The sequence below is a fragment of the Urocitellus parryii genome, chromosome 5 (assembly GCF_045843805.1).
Source record: "Urocitellus parryii isolate mUroPar1 chromosome 5, mUroPar1.hap1, whole genome shotgun sequence".
Lineage (NCBI taxonomy): Eukaryota > Metazoa > Chordata > Mammalia > Rodentia > Sciuridae > Urocitellus > Urocitellus parryii.
In genome coordinates this window covers 89739229-89764951 of record NC_135535.1, presented here as the reverse complement: position 1 = coordinate 89764951, position 25723 = coordinate 89739229, and the positions used below count along the sequence as shown (strand labels likewise).

The 25723-nt window shown below is 35.7% G+C and overlaps 1 protein-coding gene across 1 annotated transcript in view; it reads left to right on the top strand.

Annotated features, from left to right (window-relative positions):
- The window catches only part of Pde3a (phosphodiesterase 3A), a 308668-nt gene that overhangs the window by 272021 nt on the left and 10924 nt on the right, over positions 1–25723 (top strand). Inside the window, exons 6-14 of the mRNA XM_026391920.2 lie at positions 3321–3540; positions 7297–7382; positions 9984–10138; positions 11493–11630; positions 16944–17055; positions 22012–22125; positions 22259–22458; positions 24234–24437; positions 25118–25273. Coding sequence (XP_026247705.2) covers positions 3321–3540; positions 7297–7382; positions 9984–10138; positions 11493–11630; positions 16944–17055; positions 22012–22125; positions 22259–22458; positions 24234–24437; positions 25118–25273 — 1385 coding nt within the window. The remainder of the gene's footprint in view (positions 1–3320; positions 3541–7296; positions 7383–9983; positions 10139–11492; positions 11631–16943; positions 17056–22011; positions 22126–22258; positions 22459–24233; positions 24438–25117; positions 25274–25723) is intronic.

Sequence of the window (25723 nt, the reverse complement as noted above, 5' to 3'; positions counted from 1 at the left end):
AAATGTCAAAAATCATTTATTTATTCTTTTCTAAAAAGAAAAATATTTGGCAATCACAGGTTAAACATTCCAAATGTAACAGTCCAAATTGGAGCATTTTAGATTTTGAATTTTTGGATTAGAGATACTCACCTGGTAATGTCCATGTAAATATTCAAAAATCCCCCAAATTCTGAAATCTAAAACACTTCTTCTGGTCCTAGCATTTTAGGTAAGGGATACTTGATGGTATCTACATTTCTCTTTGGGGGTGGTGGCTGGGTGGGTATATATTTTTCCGGTGGAATTCCTAATCCTCTGGGTTTTTAAAATTTTAAGTAAATTTTATACCTTTATCTTCTCACGTACAAAATAAAAATATCCTTGCTTCTTAGGGTTGTTGCCAAGACCCATGCTTTTAAAAGAGTTCAAAACATGTTAACTAAAGTACTATAAAAGTAAATTGGTTCTCCTCTGTTACAGATTTATTTAAGGTTTCATCCCAGGAGTCTTAAAGTCTGCTTATTGGTTTAAATTTAGTTAAGTGCAAAGGTCCAAGAACCCTAATGGTTATATGAATTTTAAATGTGTATTTAAGAGTGAAATGTATGTGTCTGAGTCCGTCAGCTGGCAACTTCTAAAAGTTAGCAAAGAAAAAAAAAAGATCACCATTCACATAAATTGCCTTCTGAAAAGCCGTATGTGGAGACATAAATGGAGAATGGTCCCATGGGCTTTGAACTGCCATTCTGGGGCATGGGGTGTAGGACTAGTAGAAAACTGTGCCCAAACTCATAATTTTCTATCAAAATAATTAAGTGGCTGCCTAAAGAAGGTCTATCAGGAGTTTACTTTTTTAAGACATAGCAAATTAAAACACTGCCAGGGCCCTGCTCAACCCCCACCAGGCATGCAGAGCAGCCCCTCTGCGTTCCTATTCCCTGCCCTTTTCTTCCTTTGTGCTAAGCTGACAGCCTCTGCCCTCCCCCTGGTGAGTCCCTCTTTCTGGAACATGCTTTCCCCACACTCCCGTCTGAATATCATCCTTACTTCAGCAGGCCTGTGTTTAGATTTTATGACCCACCGAGGTCTTTTCAGACTGTCTTCTCTAAAGAGCATTTCTCTCCTCTGTTCTCTACCCTCTACATTGCTTGTTCTTCATATCACTTGGAATTACATCCATTTCCTTTTCTTTCTTGTTTATTGATTTTTATTTTGTTGTTTCTGCGTCCCTGGAGAGTGGGAGCTCTATGAGAACAGGGGCTTCATTTTCTACCACTGTATCCCTGGAACAGGACACATAATAGGTATTTGTTAAGTGAGTGAATCATTGAGATGCCTCTTCAGTGCACATACCTTGGTAACCTTTATATATCACCATACCAGGATTTAGCTCCTTTATGGTTACATGGCTTTTCTAAGATTATCTGTAGTCTCTGGCTTAATCCTCCACATAGTATAAATCAGACCACCCTTTTTCAACCTTTCTTCTTCTTTTTTTTAATCATAGCCCACTTGTATGTACCTTTGTAAATGTGATAATGTGATATATCAGTGGAGAAATGGAAAGCTTGGTGATTTAGAGCTTGGTGAAAAATATATTTCCTTTATTTCATAAATTTAAAATGTAACAATCATATTAGAATATTAAAAATTGAGTTTACTCTGGAGCTTTCATACAAAAACCTTTCTTTTTTTCTTTTAATTTATAACCATTAATTATCTCATAGCACTCTGACAAACTCACTGGCAGTACATGATACTATATTTGTTGGGAAGTTCTGAGTTAAAAATTTAATGAATTTTCTTTCAATTCAGGAATCCATGAAGCATTAAGGTCAGTATCTTTGCTAAAATAGCTAAATCTTGCTAGTTGAATCAGAATATAAACCATCAACCCAGTCACAAAAATCAGTACAAATGCTGGTAAGTGGATGGTGGATTTTTATTCTCCTTTGGATGGTTTCTGATAGAAGCCTGAGCTAATAAATGAACCACATTTTACTCAGAATAGCTGGGCTCATAGCATATTCTCTGCTTCCTAGAACTGTGACCCTGACAGGGCTCTTTAACCTCTTTGGGTCTAAGAGGTTTCACTTGTTCAGGATCAATGCAAAAGTTTGATAAGAATGAAGAATGGAAATAAATGTTAAGCAGAGGACTAGGAGGCGGCTGCTCCCCACATTTGAGCAAAGGAAAAATGAGATTTTTCATCTTTTAAAACAAAACAGAAAAATAATAGTGCCAAGAAGAAATATAAAAATAAATTGCAAAAACCCTTCAGCAAGCTTAATATTCCTTTCAGTGGAGCAGAAAACCATTGGGTGTGACAAATCAAACTTTTGAGGGAACTGGATCTTGGAAACAAACCCTGTTCTAAGCCAGCTGCCAGTTAACCCCCCCCCCCCACACACACACACACACACAGTGAGAAATAGAGAACAACTCAGGATGATTCCATTTCATGCCCCCTAGAGTAGGAGGTTCAGCCATAAAAATCACGAAAAACAGTAAGCATGTAGTCCTCTGGAAGGTACATGTTTGGTGTTTTGTTTTTTTCTTTTTAATTCCAAGCATAGGCCACCTTCTCTGTGTTCAGAGAGAGCAGCTTCAAAAAATATCCTCCTCCTCCAGCATCAATGCTTGCAAATCCAAGCCAGCATCCTGGATAATTCTCAAAACCTAGAGAAAACACATTTCCAATGTCTGACACACACACTCACATTTGAAATCTATGATTTAGGTCTATTGTTTGATATGAAATGGATCACATTAGATGTTTAAATGTTTTCTTCAAGAATTATTTTGATCAAAGCACTATTTCACATAAAAAGTTGCTGTTTTTCTGAGAACACAAATGGTTAATAAGGTTAATTGCTCCTCAAAAAATTTATCTCCTTTATTTTCAGAATTGCATGCCTAGCACACTGAGCTTAATGTTGAAAACAATAGTAAATCTGTCCCCGCTAAAAGCTTCTCAGCCTCAGAGAAAGCAAACACAGGAGAAAAGTGTAACGGTTGTTTTCAAGTCAAAATGACAAGAAACAAAAATGGGAGGAAAAATATCCTTCTGTCCTGAAGTTACTCCAGGACACCAAGGCTTTAGCTGGATGCGCCAACATTGCCACCAATTTTTCATGATGATTCATTACTCTCATTTCATGCTGTGGAGACACCCCAACCACACACCCTGCCTCCAGATGGTGGCATGTGGAGACCAACTCAGTGGCCTGAGTTTACACGTGGCTGTTTTGAGTTTACTGGAGCAGGGTGAAGTGCAACAGTTGCACATTTGCATTTCAAAGACATATGTTTAGTGACTTAATAACTTTCTTTCTCAGGTGCCCTCGCTAAAATTTCACCTCTTTCATCGCCCTGCTCCTCGCCTCTCCAAGGGACTCCAGCCAGCAGCCCTGTCAGCAAAATTTCCACAGTGCAGTTTCCAGAATCTGCTGACACAACTGCCAAACAAGGGCCAAGTTCTCACAGGGCCTTAACCTATACTCAGAGTGCCCCTGACCTGTCCCCTCAGGTCCTGACTCCACCTGTTATATGTAGCAGGTAAGGATTTTGTGGTGTTAACTGAAGTCTAATAATAACAGTTTTCCTCCTCAGAATGCCACCTATCTATACAGTTTGATGAAGTTTGCCAAAAGAACAAGAAAGTGTAGGATGATATGATTTGGATTTAATAGACATGAAGAGAAACTGAATGTTTCAGTGGTTTTCTATCAATAGAAAACTTAGACTCCATGCAGTCCACACAGTTAATCTTTGGAGATGTCTCCAAATAATCTGTTGTTATTTTGTTACAAATAATAATGATTACAAAATAATAATAATTCTGTTACCAAATAATAATAATTTTGTCTGCAGTTGATGGAGCATGCATAAAATATCTAATTGAAAAATTACACCAGCTAATCTGATATCATCTGACACTGGGTTGAAATGTGTTTTACTTGTTCTCCTGGGAGTACTTTACATTGATATTAAAGATATTTTGTCTGCACTTTGCATTTCCAATTTTAGCACTTTAAAAATGCATCAATGGTGTATGGCAAATTATGGCTAGACGCTAATAGTTCTCTGCGTGCTATTAAGCAATTGTTTGTACCACTCTGTCTTGTTGAAAAAGAATTATAAAAGATTATTTATTAAAGGATAAGAAAAGAGGGTCTAACATGGCCAAAGTAATTACTTTATCAACATTATTACTAAGAAATTAATCCTACTGATTAATATATTTTTATTGTTCTTCATTAATAGCTTCAACTTCAATAATTGGTCTTAAATCATTAAATATTTATAATATAAAATAGTTGAGTGCTTTAAGTATAATCATGAGAATTCCTTCATCAAAATGATACTTCTAAGGTTAATGAGGAGAAATATTTGAATAAATTCGTAACATGTTGGTTTTCAAGTAGCAAATATTGGCTCATGGACCCAGATTTTATCAGTATATTCCATTTTAAGAACTAGCAACTGATAAGAAGCTTCACAAGTTCCATTTTCTAGATTTTGTTCATAAACTCTGTGACTTAGTCAGTTTCCGTCTCTATGACAGAATACCTAACATAAATCAACTTAAAGGAGGAAAAGTTTAGTTTGGCTCACAGTTTCAGAAGTTTTGTTCAACGTTTGCTTGACTTTAGTTGGTTTATGGCTTGTGGCATGGCAGTACATCATGGCAGAGAGCAGATGGCAGAGGAAACTGCTCATCTCCGGGTGGCTGGGAAGCAAGAGTAGAGAAAGAGGTTCAGGTCCCAGTCCCTTCTAGAGCACACACCCCCCACCAATGACCTAACTTCCTACTCAATCCCACCTCTTAGTGGTTCTACTTCCTTCCAGTATTACCACCGGCAGTGATCAAGCTTTTAACTCATGGGACTTTGAAATATAAGTATAGATCCAAACTAAAGCACTCTAGAAGTTAAATGGGTGTCATTTATTTTATAATCTTTATTTTTATTTCTTAACATTTTGCAAATATTTGTAAACAGGAAGTCAGTTTTGTGTGTTCTTTGGGTAGGGACTGAGTTGAAAACTTAGTCTGCCATCTTAAAACGGTTCCTTCCTCTCTTTGTCAGCCACTTCTAATAAAATATTTCTGAAGGACACTAACTTCCCCGAAACACTTGTTCTGTAATAGAATGTCTAGGAGACGCAGCATATTTCTCTGTTGGAGACTCTCAACATGAATCATCTTATTCAAAGCTCTGAGAAGTTGTGCTAAAAGAACACCTCTCAATTTTTATTTTATCCCTTGTGTTCTGAACTTTAACGACAAAGCCAGTTTCATGGGCTAGCACCCTATCCTTGCCCAGGAATCTAATGTCAGACAGGACTAACTGAAGAAGCAGGATTTGTGGGTATGCTCTGGGCCACAATGGAGCCCCTTAGAGCAATCTGCATTGAGGACATCTGCTTCCAGCTTTTCTAGGGAGCCCTCCCACTCTGGACTCCAGACTTGTGGGAAATAAGCTGCCTAAAGAAAGGAGAGGGATGTTCAGGAAAGACCTTCCTCCCATGGAGCTTTCCTCATCATAGCCTATTTTTTTGTGATCTTGGCGGGAAGAATGTAATGGGATTTTTATAAAAGAGGTTTCAGAGAAAAACAAGGGGATTTCACTGTCTACTTGTTCAGTAATGTTTATAAATCCAGTAGTGTGTGTTTTATTTGTTTGGGCTTTATAAATCTATAATTCAAACCAGGTTTTATTATTTCCTTCAAGGCAGCCACCCATGTAGGCACAGAGAGGTCCAAAAACACACGACTAATTATTGTGGTTTCCCCTGCTGAACTCGAAGGGTTTGGCATTGAGTCCCAGTCTCTTGGCTGCTGTAATGTCTAAGCAACAAGCCATTTTTTTTTTTGGCACAGGAGCTGATATATTTGAACTCTAATTTCAGTATTACTTTTTAGGTATTATCTTGCAATGAAAAATCTGTAAACTAATAAAACTCTCCTTCTACCAATCTGCATCTGAGAATTGAAGACCATCCGTCAGTTGCATGCACTCCCTTTTTCTATTTATTCTCTCATTGTCTTTTGATTCCCTAAAGTAAAGAGATAGTATTTCATCCTTTAAAAAATGATTTTTATATAATGCTTTCTAATGACATTCAAGGGTTGACCAGTAAATTTACTTAGTATGAAGATATTCTCTAGCCAGAAAATGCTTTTCTTTATTGCACACACATGCATAATGGAGAGAAAAGTGATGAGACATTTAATATATTAGACAATAAACTCACTCATTTCTTTTTATTTGAGTGGGTGATCTGTAAATAACTAACAGACCAAAAAAAGTCTTCCAAGACTCTTGGTTAAGAGTCTTCCATAGAAGATCGCATTCTTCATCTTTTCTATAAATAGAAAAATAGAACTTAGTGGCAAAATTCAGAATTAAAATTTAATCATGAAGTGTCTCAAAAGGAAGAAGAGAGGACCCCATCTGCCCAACCATTTGGAGTTACTTTTTAACTAATAAAACAGGAAAGTTGTTGAGAAAAGAAAAATATATATCCCACATTCTTCAACGCCTTCTGCTAAGGGGCACCATTCACCTCCCAAGTGTTTTTGATGTTCTTGGTCACCCACACGGTGCCTCACTGGTCCATCTTTCTCAACCAGCACCACATCTAGTCAACCATACATTCACTCATCACCAAAGTGTTTATCTCTTGGTTCATTTCCTTAGAGTCTAGACAGGTTACCAATTGATCTTAAAAATGAATTCGCTTTCATTTTTTAGCAAAAATAAAAATTAACACATGCTTTCTTAAAATATCTGTAAAAATAAATCTAATACAGAAATTTTTAAGCAGGTAAAAAGATATTCCATCAGCCTCCCCAGAATCAGCCTCCCCAGAATCACTGCTATAAACAGTTGGCAGCCTACCCCAGTTTTCTCCAAATAATGTAACAAAATTTTACCACAATTTTACCTCAAATATGGTCTAGACTGTAGAGAGAAGGAGAATGGGAGGCAGATGAAATTTCTAATCCCTCTGTTTATTATTCTCTCACAAAAACAAAAGCAGTCGACTGCCTGTTAGCATCCATGTATAAAACAAAATGAATTTTTCCATGACAAATAAGTAAAAGTAAAGAAATGTTATTGTAGATGTCTGTCTTTTGTTCTGTGGTACTGGGAATTAAAGCCAAGGCCTAGAACATACAAGGCAAGAGCTCTGCCACTGAGCTACATCCTCAGCCCTGTGTCTATCTCAGTGTACACAAAGATTGTGTATATGTTTGGTATTTTGAAAAGAGAAAGATATACTTATGACTTTTCCAATATTTCTCAGCTGTGGCAGACCATATTCCCAAGGGAATCCTGCTGATGGGCCCCTGGAGAGAGCTGGCACAACCACTCTGACAGCAAGCAGAACAGGTAAATCATCGTTTTGGATCCTTTTCCACAAAATGGGAATTATCTTACTTCATTTCTTTTCCTGATCCAAAAGGTAACCCATTTTCCTGTGTGTTTTTATTTGTAAATTTAAAAATACAAGAAAGAAAATCAAACTTATTCATAACCCTATTATACAGATTTAATCGTAGTAAAGTTTTGGTGCTAAGCTGTCCATAATGTTGCTATACAAATTGTGTTGTTGTTTTTTTTTTTTTAAGTGAGAGGCTATTTTACAAGGTAATTAAAACTACATAAAAAATGTTATTTTGTTTGTCCTTCTTTGTACATTGGAGAGTCATTCACTGTAGGTTCTCTTTAGAGAATACCATCACAGACCCTGAGAAATTACCCTCCTTTCTCACTGTAAACTTAATGTGGGTTTTCCTTGAGGAGGTATTATGGAGAGGATGAGAAGATGGGTATTGCATCCTGGTTCATACCCCGATTCTGTAACCTGCTTACTGATAATCTAGATCTAGTTCCTTAACTGCAGAATACTAGAATACCAATAGTACCTACCACAGAAGACTAAGAAATTAATTAAAGGAGATGAAACATTTATTACTTATTATATCATCTGGTTCACCATAAGTGGTTAGTGTTTGCTGGTAATTACTATAATGATTATTTTTTATTTTTGTTCATACAGTCCTAAAAGTACACAAAGTTGGAAATGTCTATGAATTATAGACTTTAGGGTAATAAAGCTATCTCATAATTATCAGTTATCTGTTCCAGCATTTCTTGGTAGCCACTCAATAAATATTGAGTGATATAATTTTTCTATGATAATATTGTGCTGTATACAAAGGGGGAGAGGCATAGGGAAGGAGAAACCAGTGGAAAATTCTCTGTGCAGTGCTTGTTTGATAGTGGAGCACTATGAGGACTCAGAATACTTTGTGTGTTCCTGATCTTCCTCTAATTCTATTGGGGCTGATAGAATAAGGGAAATATTTTACCTTTGTGGTCTCTTGAATGTGGCTTCTTCATTTTTTATATAGATTCTGGAATTGAACCTTGTCAATTACATTTTCATACTGTACCTAAGTGCTTTTTTTAGTACCAGGGATTGAACCCAGGGGAACTTAGTCACTCAGCCACATGCCCAGCCCTTTTGATTTTTTTTTATTTTAAGACAAGCTTCATACAGTATCTAATTTTAACATAAAAGCAGATGCATGGGAAAGAAGAAAGATGAGTCTTTGGGAAAATTCTGTAAATATATTTCTGACTAGAACAGGCTCTAGAACAACAGTCATTATTCACTTGCAATTTAAGAAAAATCAGTTACTATATGTATAAAGACACACAACAAACCTAGACTACATAAAGCAATCTTGACAAAGGAGAACAAAGTTTGAGGGAGGTACACTTCCCTTGACTTCAAGACTTAAGCTATAGTCATTAAGAGAGTGTGGTTATTGACCCAAGAGTCAGCAAGCAAATCAAATGGACTAAACCAAAAATCATCAAAATAGACCCAGACCTGCATGGTCATTTGATTTTTCTACAAAGATGTCAAGCAATCCAAATGTGTTTGGGAGGAAAATGAACTTTACCTTTTATCTCACACCATGTAAAAACACCTTTTAAGTGGAGCACCGACCTAAACTTAAAAGCTGAAAATGATAAAGCTTTAGGAATAAAACTGGAACAAATCTTTGTGATTTTGGAGAAGACAGAGATTTTATAGACCAGGGAAATCACAAAAGAAACCAAAGCTAGACTTAATCAAAAACCAAGTATATAAACTCTATATAGAATCAGATTTCCCGAGCTCAAATTCTAGTGGCAGAATTTATTGACTGTGAGTGTAAGCAATTTACTAATTTTTTCTTTTCCTCTGTTTCATATCTGAAAAGTAGAGATAATAGTAATACAATCCTATACTTTCCCCATGGGATTGTTGAGAAAATTAAATGTGTTAGTAAAAAATCAAATGCTTTGAGCCGTACCTAGCACGTAGCAAGCACTTAGTAAACTTCATTCAGCTCCTAGAAAATTATTGATCTCCTTGTCCCAGGAGCATGTCCTCTAGATACTTGGTATTTTCTGGTTAGTCATTCTATCAGCACAGTTTGTGGCAGTGGAGGAAGGAAGCCAAAGCCTCCTAAGAAATAAGATTGGATACATAGGGTCTGCCATGCTCCTAACCACATTCCGTTGCTTCATGTTCTATCCACCATTCCTAGGCGTGCCGCTCAGTTTCTCCCACCTGAGTCACCATTCTAGAATTAGTGTATCAGTTAGCTACTTAGTGGTTTACTGTATTGGGAGAAAAAAAGAGGAAACTGAAATATAAAGTCTGAGGATTTTTAAAAAAATACAAAGTACTGGTCTAAAAAATATTATTGAAGGATTATTGAATGTCACATAAAGCACAGATTATATTTCCTATCTATTTTATTGGGGTGAAACCTGTCCTTTTCTTACTTTATGATCCTGGTATGTGAGTACCTGAAAACAATATTCCCCTAAATGTTATGGCATATGGAGATGAATCTTAGGAAATTTTGTTACATGAGACCCCTTCCCCCATTGCAGGTCCCATGGTAAGCTGTTCTCTTTTCATTGCAGATGACACTGCCCAAGTTACCTCTGATTATGAAACCAATAACAACAGTGACAGCAGCGACATTGTACAGAATGAAGATGAGGCCGAATGCCCAACAGAGCCACTGAGGAAAACATCAGCTTGTGGCACCTACCCTCCAGAGGCCATGATATTCCTGGTAGCTCCTTATCACTCAACTCATCCATTTACTTGAGAAACTGGCTTCAGTTACAGAGGAGATTGGCTTAGAAGTAGTTCCCTGAATCATTAGATTTATAGATGCATCTCATTTGGACCTCACATGTTGTGGCCCTACCCATGGATATCAGTACAATGTCTCCAGCTGAGCCTATTGATCTCTTTATGGTTGTAATATTTGGTGGTGAAAAGTGCAAAGCATTTATCTTTATAAATAATTGTAGAGATTTCATACCCAGTCAAGTAGTCTAAATCAGCACAGGAAAAATGAATTATGTCATTTAGTTAAATATTTTATAAAGAAATAAGGAAATACAGGAAGAGATTTTCTTAGTACATCTGCTGTTTTTTTTCTTCAGCACCTCCTTGATTTTGGAAGAGAGCTGCTATTTATTTTCCTTGTTCTAGTAAGGAAGATTTATATTGACACTTGCTAAGAGATTCTTAAATGATGACTTATTTTGTGTGTTTGAAGAGATTTATATAAGAAGGTTGGAAGCATATTTGAGTCAGATTAATTTGCGGGAGACAACAAATGCCAGAAAATAATTGGCTGTCACATGATCATCAACTACTGCCATCATTTTTCTTTTCCTATATTTACCACTTATATTTTAGAGTCAATTTTTCAGGTAAAATAGTATTTTCCTTATGTTTCTTGGGGAGAGGGCAGTAAATGTAGGCTTATGACTGTCCTGATTTGGGTCCAGTCATAAAGTGTCTTTCCATTTATGTAGTGCATTTTTCTCAGCAAATAGTAGGTCACATAATTAAATTAAAATACTTTAAAAATGCAGGAACTGGAATTCTACAGGATTAATACTGATTTGAAGCATTGCTATGTATATTCAATTAATTAAGTAGGGGTGATTAGCGGCCCCCTCCCCACTCATGGGTTTCTCTTGAGAGTCCAATATGAGCCAGCAACCTTTATCCCATGAAAACTTATACAAGAATAGAAAAAGATATGTTTATATAAAATTTCAGAGTATTCTGAAGTCATTGAGTCTTTATCAAAGAACCTTGCATAGATGCAAAAGCAATTACTTTGACTTGTGGAAGAATCATCCATGTTTTGCAGGTGTGATATGGAGCAGGGACAGGCAGGCACCTCGCCATGTAAGATTCACAGTCCAAAACCACATTAGATTCTTTTCTCTTCACTCTGGGGCCAATGTTTTGCCCATCTTGATTTGTCATTGTTGTCTTTAAGATTCACTGTGAAGTTTTAGGCCAGTTATTTCAGATAACTCAGTTGTTAATGGGATTCACCAAAGCATGCATTGTTTTGTAGAAATCTTCATGTCATTAAAATATTTTAACCTTCATTATAGGACAAACCAATTCTTGCTCCCGAACCTCTAGTCATGGAGAACCTGGACTCAATTATGGAGCAGCTCAATAGTTGGAATTTTCCAATTTTTGATTTAGTGGAAAATATAGGAAGAAAATGTGGCCGTATCCTTAGTCAGGTAAGAAAATTTATTCACACATTTGACTTTGAATATCAGCCACACAATCCTTCAGTTGCTGAAAGCATTGTATCTTCTTAACATCTGTGGGTATGTGTTATATGGACAAAGGAAGTATTTCTGTTTGTTTGTTTGTTTGTTCTGGTACCAGGGATTGAACCCAAGTGTGCTTAACCACTGAGCCACATTCCCAACCTGTTTATTTATCTTTTATTTAGAGAGAGGGGCTCATGAGTTGCTGAGGCTGACTTGAACTTTCAGTCCTCCTACCTCAGTCTCTGGAGCCGCTGGGATTACAGGCATGTGCCACAGCGCCCAGCTCTGACAAAGGAAGTTTGAGGACACTACAATCTGTTACAGTGGGCTAACAAAAGAAATGGGAACTTCCATTGAGCAGAATACCATATTCTACAATTAAAGTTTTATGTACCTTTTAAAGAGGAATTAGGGGAAGGAGGATGGGGAATCATAAGCAAGATGGACACATTGATAAAATTCATAGAGTTAAGCAAAATAATAGGTGATTCAAGCCCCCAAAGAAAATATCTATTGACAAACACTAATTTATTTTCTATGATTACTTTTTGTGACTATTTTTTAACTTCTCAATATATTACCCTGGTTAGTTCTCATCAAAAATAAAATATTATACAGAAATGTGTCTCTGTATTGTAAGAAATACATCGAATGTAGTTCTCTGTATTTGAACATCAAAAAACCTTTTATCACAAGAAATATAGAAGGCGTAATGTTACTGTATAACAAATCTTTTAGTATTGTTTCCTTTAAGCTATGCTACTTTTGAAGTTTCCCAAATAAATGTTTGTTTTGCTGAGGGAGAAAGAAAACACACCGAAATTAAGAATTTGGACAGGTTTTTTTCAAAAACCAAAACAAAGGGATGAATTTGCTCAAGTACCAAATACCTACCAAAATATACACAATTTTAAAGGGCACGATTCAGTAACTTACCAGCTTATTTAAAATATAGATATGGATAAATATAATAGCAGAAATATTAAAACAACTAAACTTTGTACAGAGAACTAATCTAGTCTTCAGGGAGAGAAGATTTTCCTTGCCCTGATGGAATTCACAATCTAGTAAGGAAGAGGTATCAAAATAATGGCAGATCCATTAGGTGCATGCAGAAGGGGTGTGCTGGACTCATAGATGGACTAGAAACTCAAAATTATTCCAGTCTATGCAATGTGCAGCTGTGGCTTCTGCTGGACCCTGACCATGAAGGTGTCAGGGACTTCATGGCAGTCCTTGGCTTTTCCTGGGAGTTGTATGTCCCTTCCATCAACTTCCTTTCTCCTGAGTGCTCAGCAATGTCCTCCATGCTCCTTATCTTGAGGTCAGGTTCAAGGACAGCTTTTTCATCTGGTCCACAGTAGCCTTATAACTCCCAGGACATTTTGTATGCCATTTTCTGAAACCGATTGCAGTTCCAACCCTGAGTGAGGGGTCCTTCCTATAATGTTGCCACAAGATATTGCAGAGGTTCAAGAAGTCATCTTCCTCTTTTTTGGTTGGAGATTGTGTTTCCAGCTACGGAGACAACTTTTGCATCATTTGGTGTTTGATAGGTGTGTTACAAACTCTTGAATCATCGTCAATTTGGTGCAGGATTTTTTTTTTTTAATCTCTATTTTACAGAAGAGGAAGAAACTAAGTCTTGAAAGAGGATGTTTCAGAGTCATAGAGTAAATATGTGGATTTATTCATATCAGAACCTTGGAATTTTTTACATTCAGGTTCTTCTCAGCAACTTGTAAAGCATATTAATTTATTATCTCTCTCCAAAGTGGGAGTCTGACAAGCAGACAAATGGTTATTACAGCAGTCAGTTTTATAGCATTTGTGACAGCATACTGAACATCAGTGCAGGTGCTTAAAGTTCTCAGAGCTGGAGACATCTGAGGTTCGAACTTGACCAGTATTGTTCAAGTGCTTTCCTTTTTTTTTACAGTGCTGAGGGTCTTGCCATAAGTAAACACATGCTTTACCACTGAGCTCCCCCCAACTCTGACAAAGTAGTTTTCAAGTGTCAAAGATACCACTAGAGATTAGAAAGATTCCGGGTAATTAACATGTAGATTTCAACAAAATTCATTTATGTATCTTTTTATCAGAATTTACATCAGTTACTACTGTCCCAGTTTGCAAAAACACTGAACTTTGAGAAAGTGCAGATTCCTCTGCCTTGCTAAGTAGAACTTTATGATTTTTTTTCTTAAGTTTACAAGTTCAAAAATCCTGAAACTTTGATTACAGGAAAGACTTCTTCTTTTTCTTCTTTCCATCTTCCTCCCTCCCTGCCCCTAGTAGTGTGATGTAAGGACAGCTGAAATGAATTAACATGGACATTCCAAAAAATCACCTTTTGGCTGAGACTACACACAGAAAGTCTCACTTCAAAAGATTTTTAAGGAGATGTGTGCAATGGAAACAACTTCTCAGCCTTAATACACTGCTTCTCTTTTGATGAAGATTATCATGTTTATTCTAACAAATTTAAAAGGACATTTTTCAGATTTTGAAATTGAGTTTACTCTTTTCAGTTACCAATATTTACCCAGTCAATAATGTTCTTTATTTATGAGTTTGGACTTACCATATATAAAATTATGAATGGTTGTTTTTAGTAACTTGTTGCTGAAAATTCTCCTGTTTTAAAATCATACTTTAAAATATCCTCTGGTCTTAATTTTTCATTTTATCTTTGAAATGTTTAAAGGGAACCATAGGAAACTTTAATTTGCAATTCTAACAGTGTTGGTTTCCCAGTATAAGGGCAGTGGTTGGGTGTTAGGATTTGAAGCAGTTAAGAGTACAAAATCTCAAACCAAAATGTGTGGTTTATCTATCTGTGTGGGTCTTATCTATCAACCAGGTAATCTTGGACAAGTCACTCATCCTTTCTGTACATTATTTTTCTTGGCTTTCAGATATTAGTAGTTAGTGCTAGATGATTGATTTAATGTAAATAATTATTTGTATAAACTCCTTAAAGCAAGCTCCTCATTTAATGCTGTATGTGTGTGAGTGTGTGTGTGTGTGTATGTGTATGTGTATGTGTGTTGTAGCTATTGCTGCTACTCTTGCTGCTATTACTATTAAAGTCACATGCATAGTTAAATCCCTTCTATGCTTATAAACAAGAAAACATTTCAAAGATAAAATGAAAAATTAAGACAAGTATATTTTAAAGTGTGATTTTAAAACAGAAGAATTTTCACCAACAAGCTGTTCAAAACAACCATTCATAATTTTACATATGCTAATTCTGAACTCATAAATAAAGAACATTATCATCTAAGCAGTAGTGCAGAAGAGATCACTAAAAGAAGAAATAGCTTGGAATATTGTACAACAAAACTGCTGTTGCATTTTTAAAGAAAGAATGTAGAGTTGTTACACAGAAAAGGAAAAAAGTTAAATGTCCTTGTCATTCAGAGTGGAGAAAAGTCAGCAGAAATTGAATTGAAGATTGTATACAGTAATATCCAATCTTTTCCTCAAATGCAGGCAGGGTGTTCCTTTTAAAATTAAGACCAAGTCTTTTCACTTCTCCAGTCTCTTTGGTGACTCCTTGCCTCACTTATTAAAAGTGCTTACCTGGGTTTATCTGGCTGTAAGTCACTAAGACGGTCCCTGCACCAGTCTCACCCTATGGGACTTCTGTTTTATTCCTGTCCTCGGTTTCTATGTTTTGGGCATACCAACCTGCTTGCTGTTTCTTAGGTCTAGTGAGCATACTTCCGGGTCTTTGTACTGACACTTTACATAGAAAAAACTTTTCTCAGGTATACATGTGTCTCATTCCACACCTCCTTCAATTCTTTGCTCAAAAGGCAATTTGTGAATGTGATTCTGCCCAGTCTAAGCACCATATTTGAAAGCACCTGTTCTGTCTTCCCAGTTCTTCATACCTACTCTTTTTCTTTTCTTCATGTGACTTACCACTTTCTGACATGGTAATAACATATTTGTTATGTCTATTGCTTCCTCCTCTGCTAGGCTATAAGCTCCAAGAAAGAGGAGATCTTTATTTGTGTGTGTATGTGAATTTAAATGTATATACATATATGTTTATGCATTTTGCATATTAGTATCACATACATATATGCTACAGGCCTAGAAAATTGGCATATAATAGGCATTCAATAAATAAATATTGGAAATATATATTTATACATATTTTATATTTTATAAATATTTATAAATATTTTATAGTATTTGTGTATATGTATATATACAGGTATAATGTATATGATTCATAACTACTGAATATACAATTAGAAGAATAGTAGTGAATTTGAATAGACATACTTACAGTAAGAAAAGATTCAATATGAAGTAATATATTGAAGATTTAGAAGTAATATCTCAAACGAATTTTAAGAAGGACTGTAGGTAATAAAAAGAATGAATAATTCTTTCTGAACATGTCCTAAATTGTCCCACACTAGGACTTTGAGTCAAAGAGTAAGGCCATTTGGGATGGTTCTGTCCTCCATTCTGCCACATAAATGACCATGTGTGTCTTCATTGCCACCTTCTACTCCATATTAGGTTTTTTTTCTTTCTCTATCTTTTGCATGTCGTATGCACTAATTATTTCCAAAGGTATTTACTTGATGTGAGTCCTCAGAACTGTGAAAACAACTGGAAGGAAAATAGATATTTGAAGAACAAAGAGAAAAGATCAGTGAAAGAAAAGAGCTACACTCCGTTTTCCATAATGAATTATATAATAAATCATTTCCCTCCACCTGTATTAATCAAAGCTACCCTTTTGCTCTCCCCCGTAATTCTTTCTCTTTATTCTTCACCAGGGCACAACTGTGAATGCTTTATCTCTGAAAAGCTTTCTGCTGATGCTTATTATTATTATCATAATCATTATTATTATTAAACATAATTCACCAAAGTTAAAGCTTATCTCACCCTTTAGTTCTTACTGTGTACATTATGCCATCAGCCACTTAGTATGCATCATTTCCTGTTTACCAATATCCACTCACTTTGTTGGCTTAGTGTATTACTTTAGTGTATACTAGGGATCTTTGAAGGTTTTTGGATGCATGCATAGTCTTTGCTCTTAAATCTAGGTGACATATCCCTTGTTGTAAGGAACTGCAGGGCTCAGCACATAAAAGTCCTCCATGTGAACTTGATTTATTATCCCCAGGCGGTTTCTCTATTGGTAATAAATTAATATTGTTGATGGAATGCATGCTTTGTTCTCCTTAAGTCTAACTCACTGAGGGATGTTTTGCAAGGTTTTGTCTTTCTGTTCTACAGGTATCATACAGACTTTTTGAAGATATGGGTCTCTTTGAAGCTTTTAAAATTCCAATTAGAGAATTTATGAATTATTTTCATGCTTTGGAGATTGGATACAGGGATATTCCTTGTAAGTATAAATGGTTTGTGGAATAATGCTGTCAAATTTGCTGTGGGTGTTAGTATATTGAATCATTAGCAACTAATGCAGAAAAAGTAGGATAGTGGAGTAGAAGAAAGAACAACACTAGACCCCTTGAGAAAGTCTGGCTGATGAGTCTGTAGAAGTTGGAAGAGAATGATGAGAGAGGATTGTTTGAAGGCATCTTGAGATAAACCTTTCTTAGTACAGTTTCCCAAAGGCTCACCCTGGTTGGATGCCAGTGATTGACATAAGTGTTAGGGATTTCTTAAAGTCAAGGAGTTATGTAAATAAACTTTTACAGAAATGAAGCCACGGAAAGCACTAAGAACAGCTAGTCAACAGACTGAATTTTTAAATAAATGTTGTATTTTCAAATACATATTAGTGATACTATTAGTCTTCGCCAAGTTTTATTGAATCTGAATTGATATTAGACTCCACAGATAAAATAACTCCCAATTTTTCTCTAAGTCATGTATCATTAAATGATAGTGAAGAATGGCCAGTATTCAAGTACAAGAAATTTTCAGATTATGTAGTCTATTATTCAGTTTAATTTTCTTATTGTACTTTTATGTGCTACAAATGAATTTTTTATGTGATAGAAAGTTCTGCATTCCGTATCAAAAGACATTGCGAGAATAAACTTACTTGTGCTATAGAAGTCCCAGACACTTTTTATAAAGAAATTTATTTACATTTCTCAGGAAAGATTTTGATTGGTGATCACTTTTATGGGCTGGGGTTATACTTTAAGACTAATATGGTATTTAGTAAGAGCTTTACGTATTTGTTTTAATTAGCACATACAAAAATTTGCTCTTTAGCTAATTATTTTAACATTTGCTATTAAATAATTATATTTATAATGGCTCTATTTAAATAAATCCATAAATAATAAAAAACTAGGAACCAAAGTTAAAATAGAAATGTGTTCACTTTAATAGGATAATTAATGAAAATATTAGAAACTGATTTTTTATCATAATGCTAAGCACACCTTTTAAAATTTTCAAGAGACAAGGGAAAGTGTAAATGCTTTTACATTTTATTTATTTTTTATTTATTTTTTTTTAAAGAGAGAGTGAGAGAGAGAGAATTTTTTTAATATTTATTTTTTAGTTTTCGGCGGACACAACATCTTTGTATGTGGTATGTGGTGCTGAGGATCAAACCCGGGCCGCATGCATGCCAGGCGAGCGTGCTACTGCTTGAGCCACATCCCCAGCCCCTACATTTTAAATTTTGACTAAAAATTGAATAATCTGGAAGCAGATGTGAGAAGGAAATAGGGAAGAAAAACTATGAAGTGGCACTGGAGAAAGCCATAAATATAGTCAACTCACTGATATAAATGTAATTTTTCACATCTTTTAGCATAAACTATTAGCACAAGTGAAGCATGGTTGATACTCATTTGTACAGGGAGGTAAATAATAATATTTGGTAATATTCATAATCCTTTTCACCTGGGCATTTTGGCTACTAAAGAAGATAATCATCAAGTCATGCCCCTTCAAAGATCCAAAGGTTTGGGGATTTTTGTTGTTGTTTGTTTGTTTTTAGGATGCTTTTTCTGATTGCAAAGACTTTCCTCTCTATAATAGATTTTTTTTTCTTTGTTGAATCTTCTCATTCTTATTGTTCCAGTTTGAGAAGTGTGGAGAATGGAATGGCTCAGAAGTGCCTATGGTCATGGAGCTATTAATGTCAGTAGTGAGAGCAGAGTCGGCCTGTGTTAACTCAGTTCAGTTCAGCCACAAGTGAAGGACCCACTGATCAGTTAGATGCTGAGGTGACATGAAACAAACTGGAAGGGCAAAACTATTATAGTATAGATACATTCCAAAGTGGGGGGAAAAAAAAAACTGCTCTAAGTGTGCTTTCAGCCAGGCATGGTGGTGTACACCTGTAATTGCAGCTACTCAGGAGGCCAAGGCAGAAAGATCACAAGTTTGAGGCCAGTCTCCACAACTTAGCAAGACCCAGTTGCAAAATAAAAAAGGCTGGGGATGTAACTGAATGGTAGAGCACCCCTGGGTTCAATCCCATAGTATTTCAAGAAATAAAAAAATTTAAAAATGTTGTTTCTATTCATTACTACTTTCCTTTTCTTTATGGTACATAGAAGCACAGATAGAATTTTCAGTTAAAAAATCTATAAACTTGGTTCTATAATCTATAAAATTGACATACAACCCCAACCCCTCCACTAGTTCAGGTCAACTCTGCTTTTTAGTTTATGGAGGAAGTTGAAAAATATCAAGGTAGAAGAGGGAGATGGCCAACTCTAGAAAGGTGGCAGGATGTGTATTACATGTTAGCGTGTACTTGTGTGTTTGTCAAGGAAGGAGGGCGTCTTGCCACATAGGTGTGGGAATTACTAGAGTTTTAGGGATTGGTCCAAAATGCAGAAATGAAATGATAAGGATGATAAAAAGGGTGAAATAAAAATAGTCCTATTAATCTTTTTTTTTATTTTTTTTTATTTATTTTTTTATTGGTCGTTCATAACATTACATAGTTCTTAATACATCATATTACACGGTTTGATTCAAGTGGATTATGAACTCCCGCTTTTACCCCGTATACAAATTGCTGTATCACATCAGTTTCCCTTCCATTGATTGACATATTGCCTTTCTAGTGTCTGATGTATTCTGCTGTCTGTCCTATTGTCTACTATCCCCCCTCCCCTCCCCTCCCCTCCCCTCCCCTTTTCTCTCTCTACCCCTTCTACTGTAAATCATGTCTTCCATTTGTATTCTCTTGACTTACCCCTCCTTACCTCTTAAATGACATTTTGTATAACCCTGAGGATCGCCTTTTTTTTAAAAAATCACTTTCAGTTCCTGGCTATGGCCAGAACAAATAAAAAGAACCCTTTGAGCACATTCATATATTACATGAAAACCTCTCAATGTCTTAGGTTGACCTGGCTAGCTTTTTTCCTAGGTGCTCTTGCTTCTGAGCTGGGTCACCAGAGAGTTAATGCAAAGGCAATAGAGATAGAAGCACTTGGCATAATACTTGGACATAGTACATATCTAAGTAAATATCTGTTTGGCAAACGTGTCATTAACTGCTGACAAGGCAGATGGTTTTCCTTTCTGCTTACACGATTGAAGACAGAGTAATCCTCCTAGAAATATGCATATATAACTAGACATGTGTGTTTAAGCAGTTAGATTTGGTAAGCTATTGTTTTATTTACTACTTTTGGACCTATTCTCAGAAAACAAAAGGAGTCCTTCTTTTTTTTTTTTTTTTTTTTTTTTTCCTCATATGCTGGACCTGTTCTCATAAAATGAGTTTGGCAGCTTTCCTTCTCTTTACACTTACAGAAGCAAATCATTAAGATGAGATTGTTTGTTCATCAAAATTTTGTAAAAATGACCCATGAAATCTTCCAGGCCTGGCTCTTGAGGTAGACAGGATAGGAGAGGGGGCAGTATGACCCAGAAGGCTCTGCCTATGCTGTTCCTATCCTCCCTTGCAATGCTGGGCTCATGCACAGGCTATATGACTTGCAGCAGGAATGGTACCACCTTGCATGCAGTCATCTCTTCAGTTGCAACAGGAAAGGAAATTGAGAAGTTTGCTCCAAACAGTGGCACCCTCTCTCCCAAGTGACATTCTTCCTCTACCAGATTATCACAGTCTCCTACCTCCCCAAGCACTTAGAACAGCTATTATTTGAACAATTCAATTCTTTGTCTTTTTGTTTTGTTTTTACAAATCCATCATTAATTGTGGGAGAAAGCCAGTGAACTGCACATTTGCTGTCTTGTTCTACATCAAAAACATTTTGTTTGGGGATAATATTGATCATTAATATTTATCATTAATATTTCCTCCTCCAGGAGACTCATCTGATAGGATGGTAGCTTACTGTGTATTGGCATTGTTAACACATAGTCCCTTCTGTGATTCTCAGAATTGTATGATGAAATTGGCACTATTATCCCCACATTTTTTAAGAAAAGAAAATGAGATCTTTAAAATGTATCTTGATTTCATGATAAGAAAATGAGTTTTGAGTAACTTACCCCATATAATGTGGGTAATAAATATCAGAGCAGAAGACAAATCCATATCTGTCCAAAATCCAGAAAATTCTAGTATGATCAACTCTGCATGGCATAGGTACAGACATAAACTGATAGTAATTGTCTTATCTGTAAGTTATCTATAAATGTAATGGGCTTGTATCATTGAAGATAATCTATGTTCAGGTATACGGGCTCTAATCTTAATAAAACTGCTCTTGGATGACTTTTCAATACCACTGTTCACATCCAGCAATGACACAAGGGCACAGGTTTTGTTCTTTCCTTCTTGGGAGTCTGGGGAGGCAAACTCTAGGAAAGCTCTCCTGGGGAGATCTTCTCAAGCCCAAACCCAGGCCCCTGGATTTAATTTCTGGGGTGTTTACCTATGATTTAGCAGTATGTCATCACTTCAAGACAGATACCTCAGTGTTGCCAGAGATATAGGAAAATAATGGGAACCCTCATTCTATTCACAGATTAAATCTGGGTTTCCATTTGTCAGTTATGAATTGTAATGTGATCTGCTTAAAGTCTATCAAGGCTCTTTCTTTTGCTTTGACTCTCTGCTTGGCCTCACACAGAGGATGAAAAGAAAACACTGCAGTTGTTTTGTGTAGTAAGTTTCGTGTAGTAGGTTTCTGATAGACTCTAGATACAAATTTTTCCATTTTGAATATCATGCGTACTGGATGCAATGAGTATTGTTTTTTTCTTATTAGAAAGCATACTAGGGAGTTGTGGAAGAGTAATCAAAAAGATTTGAGAGAGTATAGCAGGCATTCACTGGGGTGTTAAGCGAGGACCAAGCTGTTTATCCAGTAGATGGCACTCTTAGTCCTTGGTCCCCAAAGTTCACCAGCCGATGACAGTTCCTTTGCATTGGTTACAGATCACAACAGAGTCCATGCCACTGATGTGCTACATGCTGTTTGGTATCTTACTACCCAACCTATTCCAGGCCTCTCAACTGTGATTAATGATCACGGATCAGCAAGTGATTCAGGTATGTATCCAGCACCTCTGCGCTCCCTTGTGCCAGATAGGAACACATGGTTTTATAATAAGGAAGTCAAAACAAATATTTTCAGTTCCATAGGTTTTAAAAATTTCTATTACTTTAATTTTTCTCTTCTCAGATTCTGACAGTGGATTTACACATGGACATATGGGATATGTATTTTCAAAAATGTATAATGTGCCAGATGATAAGTATGGATGTCTGTCGGGGAATATTCCTGCCTTAGAGCTCATGGCTCTGTATGTTGCTGCAGCCATGCACGATTATGATCACCCGGGAAGGACTAATGCTTTCCTGGTGGCCACTAGTGCCCCTCAGGTAAATCTTTAGATTTTGATTAGGAGAGCTAATCCAGTGTAGAGCTTTCTCTGAAGAAAATTAATTTTATACATTTGGCTTATACCAAGTAAACATAATCAAATTATACTTATTCATAGGATAAAATTCTTAAAGATCATACTGATTTTGAAAAAAAAATCATTGTTCCAAGATATTCATACACACACACACACACACACACACACACACACACACACACAAAATCATTGTTTGTTCCAAAGTCTTCATGGTGGTACATAACTTTATTATGCATAAGAATCCTTTCTAGTTTTCTTCTGAAGAAGAAAAATCTAGTTGAATCCATGCTAATGAACCTCTTCAACAACAACAAAAGGCAACCTATGCAAATGCCCCTTTCTGAAAAGATTAGAGAAACCAAATCTTCTTGAACTTTTAAGAATGTAAGGCCTCTTTGTATACAAATCTTAGTCCTTGGAAATATATTCATGATAACAACTGTGAATTCTTAAGGCCTATCAACTGGCTGGTAGGAATTTAATATCAGTTTATTCCATTTGTTTGAAGGATTTTTTTTTTTTACCTAAGCATAGATTGCAAAAATGAATAGCATTAGAAAGTCATCTTGGTGTGTTTGAGTCAAAAATTAATCACTAAATATCTAGGCATCTTCACTTATACAATTAAGCCCAATCATTTCCCCCTCTATTTATAAACAGTTGACTCAAGTTACCAAACATCCTGAGGTCCTCTGTGCCTCCAAGAGGAGCTAGAGGCCAGCCTAATCCTGTGTTTCCTTGTTTGCCTTTTGTCTTTTATCTGACTGTCATCCATTTCCCCAATAGTTTTTCTGGACTATTCCATGATTTTTCTTGAATCTATATACAAGAACAACCATGTTTTCCCCCCCAACTACCTACTTTATCTTCTTTCCGCATACCCTTCATACACCAGAATTAGTTTCCCTAAAGATGGGGAAATCCTCTTGCCAGCATAGTTTACTCTTCAGATTTTCCTACAGGTCTGTCTTACTCACCTTAACCTGGATATTTATGTGCTTAGCCTTTCCCAGTCCTATATCTTTTCTTCCCTTTGTACACTGTCTCTCACACTAGTGTTCAAGCATTTTTTTAAGGCAACTTCTCTTTTTTCTTACAACTTCTCATTATTAGAGATTTCCAAAACAAGCAGATGTATATTTGTATCTTTAATTACTAGATATTTCCCATGGCTGATTATGGGTAAAAATGTTTTAGGTTGAGGCACCCCTGGGATTTCATTCCTCTTCACTAGTTGCATATGTTTAAGAGGAAGTAATTCTGTTGCCTGATACAGAAAGTAACCGAGTTACCTTATAGGGATAATTGGTATATGTATATATACGTATGTGTACAAAGATACGTGTCTGTTTAAACTTACAAATATATGTATATGATAAATTCCTGTGCCCTGCAAAGAAATCTAAAAAAAAAAAAAAAAACATTTTAAGGAATGCTGACTCTATTAAGATAGGCTACTACCCCTCACTTGTGATTGTTTGGGCAAAAGTTTCAAGGAAAAGAACTTAACATGACTGAAAAGCATATTTAACCAAGAAAAGGAATCAACAGTCAAGATTATCAGTAGTAAATGATTCTTAATAACCAGCACTCAAAACACATTTTCTTTTTTGCTTTTCCACGAAAAACAAACAAAAAGCTATTTCAGAAGCATCGCATATTCTCCTTTATTTTTGTGATTCTTTTTTAAACTTACCCACTGATCTCTTGAACTCTTACTCTCCCACTCTTGCCCAGGCGGTGCTATACAACGATCGTTCAGTTCTGGAGAATCATCATGCAGCTGCAGCTTGGAATCTTTTCATGTCCCGACCAGAGTATAACTTTCTAGTTAACCTTGACCATGTAGAATTCAAGCACTTCCGTTTCCTTGTCATCGAAGCAATTTTAGCCACTGACCTGAAGAAACACTTTGACTTTGTAGCCAAATTTAATGCCAAGGTAACTACATTTGTATCAGTCTTCATTTTATGGCCATAGGGAAAGATGTCATAGAAACAAACTGTTGAACAAAACTCCATCAATTCTTATGTATCAATTGGGAAAATGAAATCCAGTAACATTTTTACCACAGCGGAAATAGAAGGTAGTGGTCTGAATCTAGCTATCTTGGGAGTTAAGTCTCTATGTAATGTATTATACTTTGTTCTACAGAGAAATAATACATTAGAGGTGTGATTTTTGTTTAACTTTCTCTTCTGTCTATGATATAATTACATATGAATTATATGGTAGTAACATAGGCCAAAAACTTGATATAAAAGATGTCATGCGAATATAAATGCCTAAATATTACTTAAAGATAACTTTTTTAATCATTTGTAACTATAATATTTTACTGGCAATAAATATGCTGATTTTAAATAGCACTTATTATCAATTTCATTGTTCATTATTTTACTTTTTTGATTAACTATTTTACTATTTCTGGAAGCCATTGTCTTACTCTTGAGCTATATCCCCATTCCCAATAACATTATTTAAAAAAATCTCAGTTCCTAATTATTTGGTATTCTGATCTCTACATAGTAGAAAGATATGTGTATTCTATTGCTTTTTTTCCTCCTGTTCAATTTTTGCTTTGCTTGAGGTAAATCATTTTAACTGTATCCTTTAAACAGGTGAATGATGATGTTGGAATAGATTGGACTAATGAAAATGATCGTCTATTGGTTTGTCAAATGTGTATAAAGTTGGCCGATATTAATGGACCAGCCAAATGTAAAGAACTCCATCTTCAATGGACAGAGGGTATTGTCAATGAATTTTATGAACAGGTAACTACTTGAACCATTTCATCTATCCAAACCTACACTTTTAGGCTGCTTGTTCATTCACCAAAGCTTCTGAAAGGCTGCTAGGAAGTATGATCACTCTCTTTTATATCATGCTTTTATTAAAAACAAACAAACAAACAAAAACCTGCCCTGTTTTGAATAGCAGTTTAAAACTGACACATAAAAAAGACTAAACTATACCCATAGAATTCTAAATCAAAGTTATTTATGGCGTTTGGGGAAAAGATGTTGAAATAATTGAATTACCTAGTAAACATTAGAAAGACCCTTGAAATACTGTTTTTCAGTAGATTTAGTATAATAAAAAGCTAGTTTAAGTTTGGAGGAATATATAATACATTAAGTTCATTTACTTTTACGATATAGTTAATAACAATAGTGCATAAAAGCTAAAATATTGGCATTCTGTTAGATATAACAAGGAGAGTT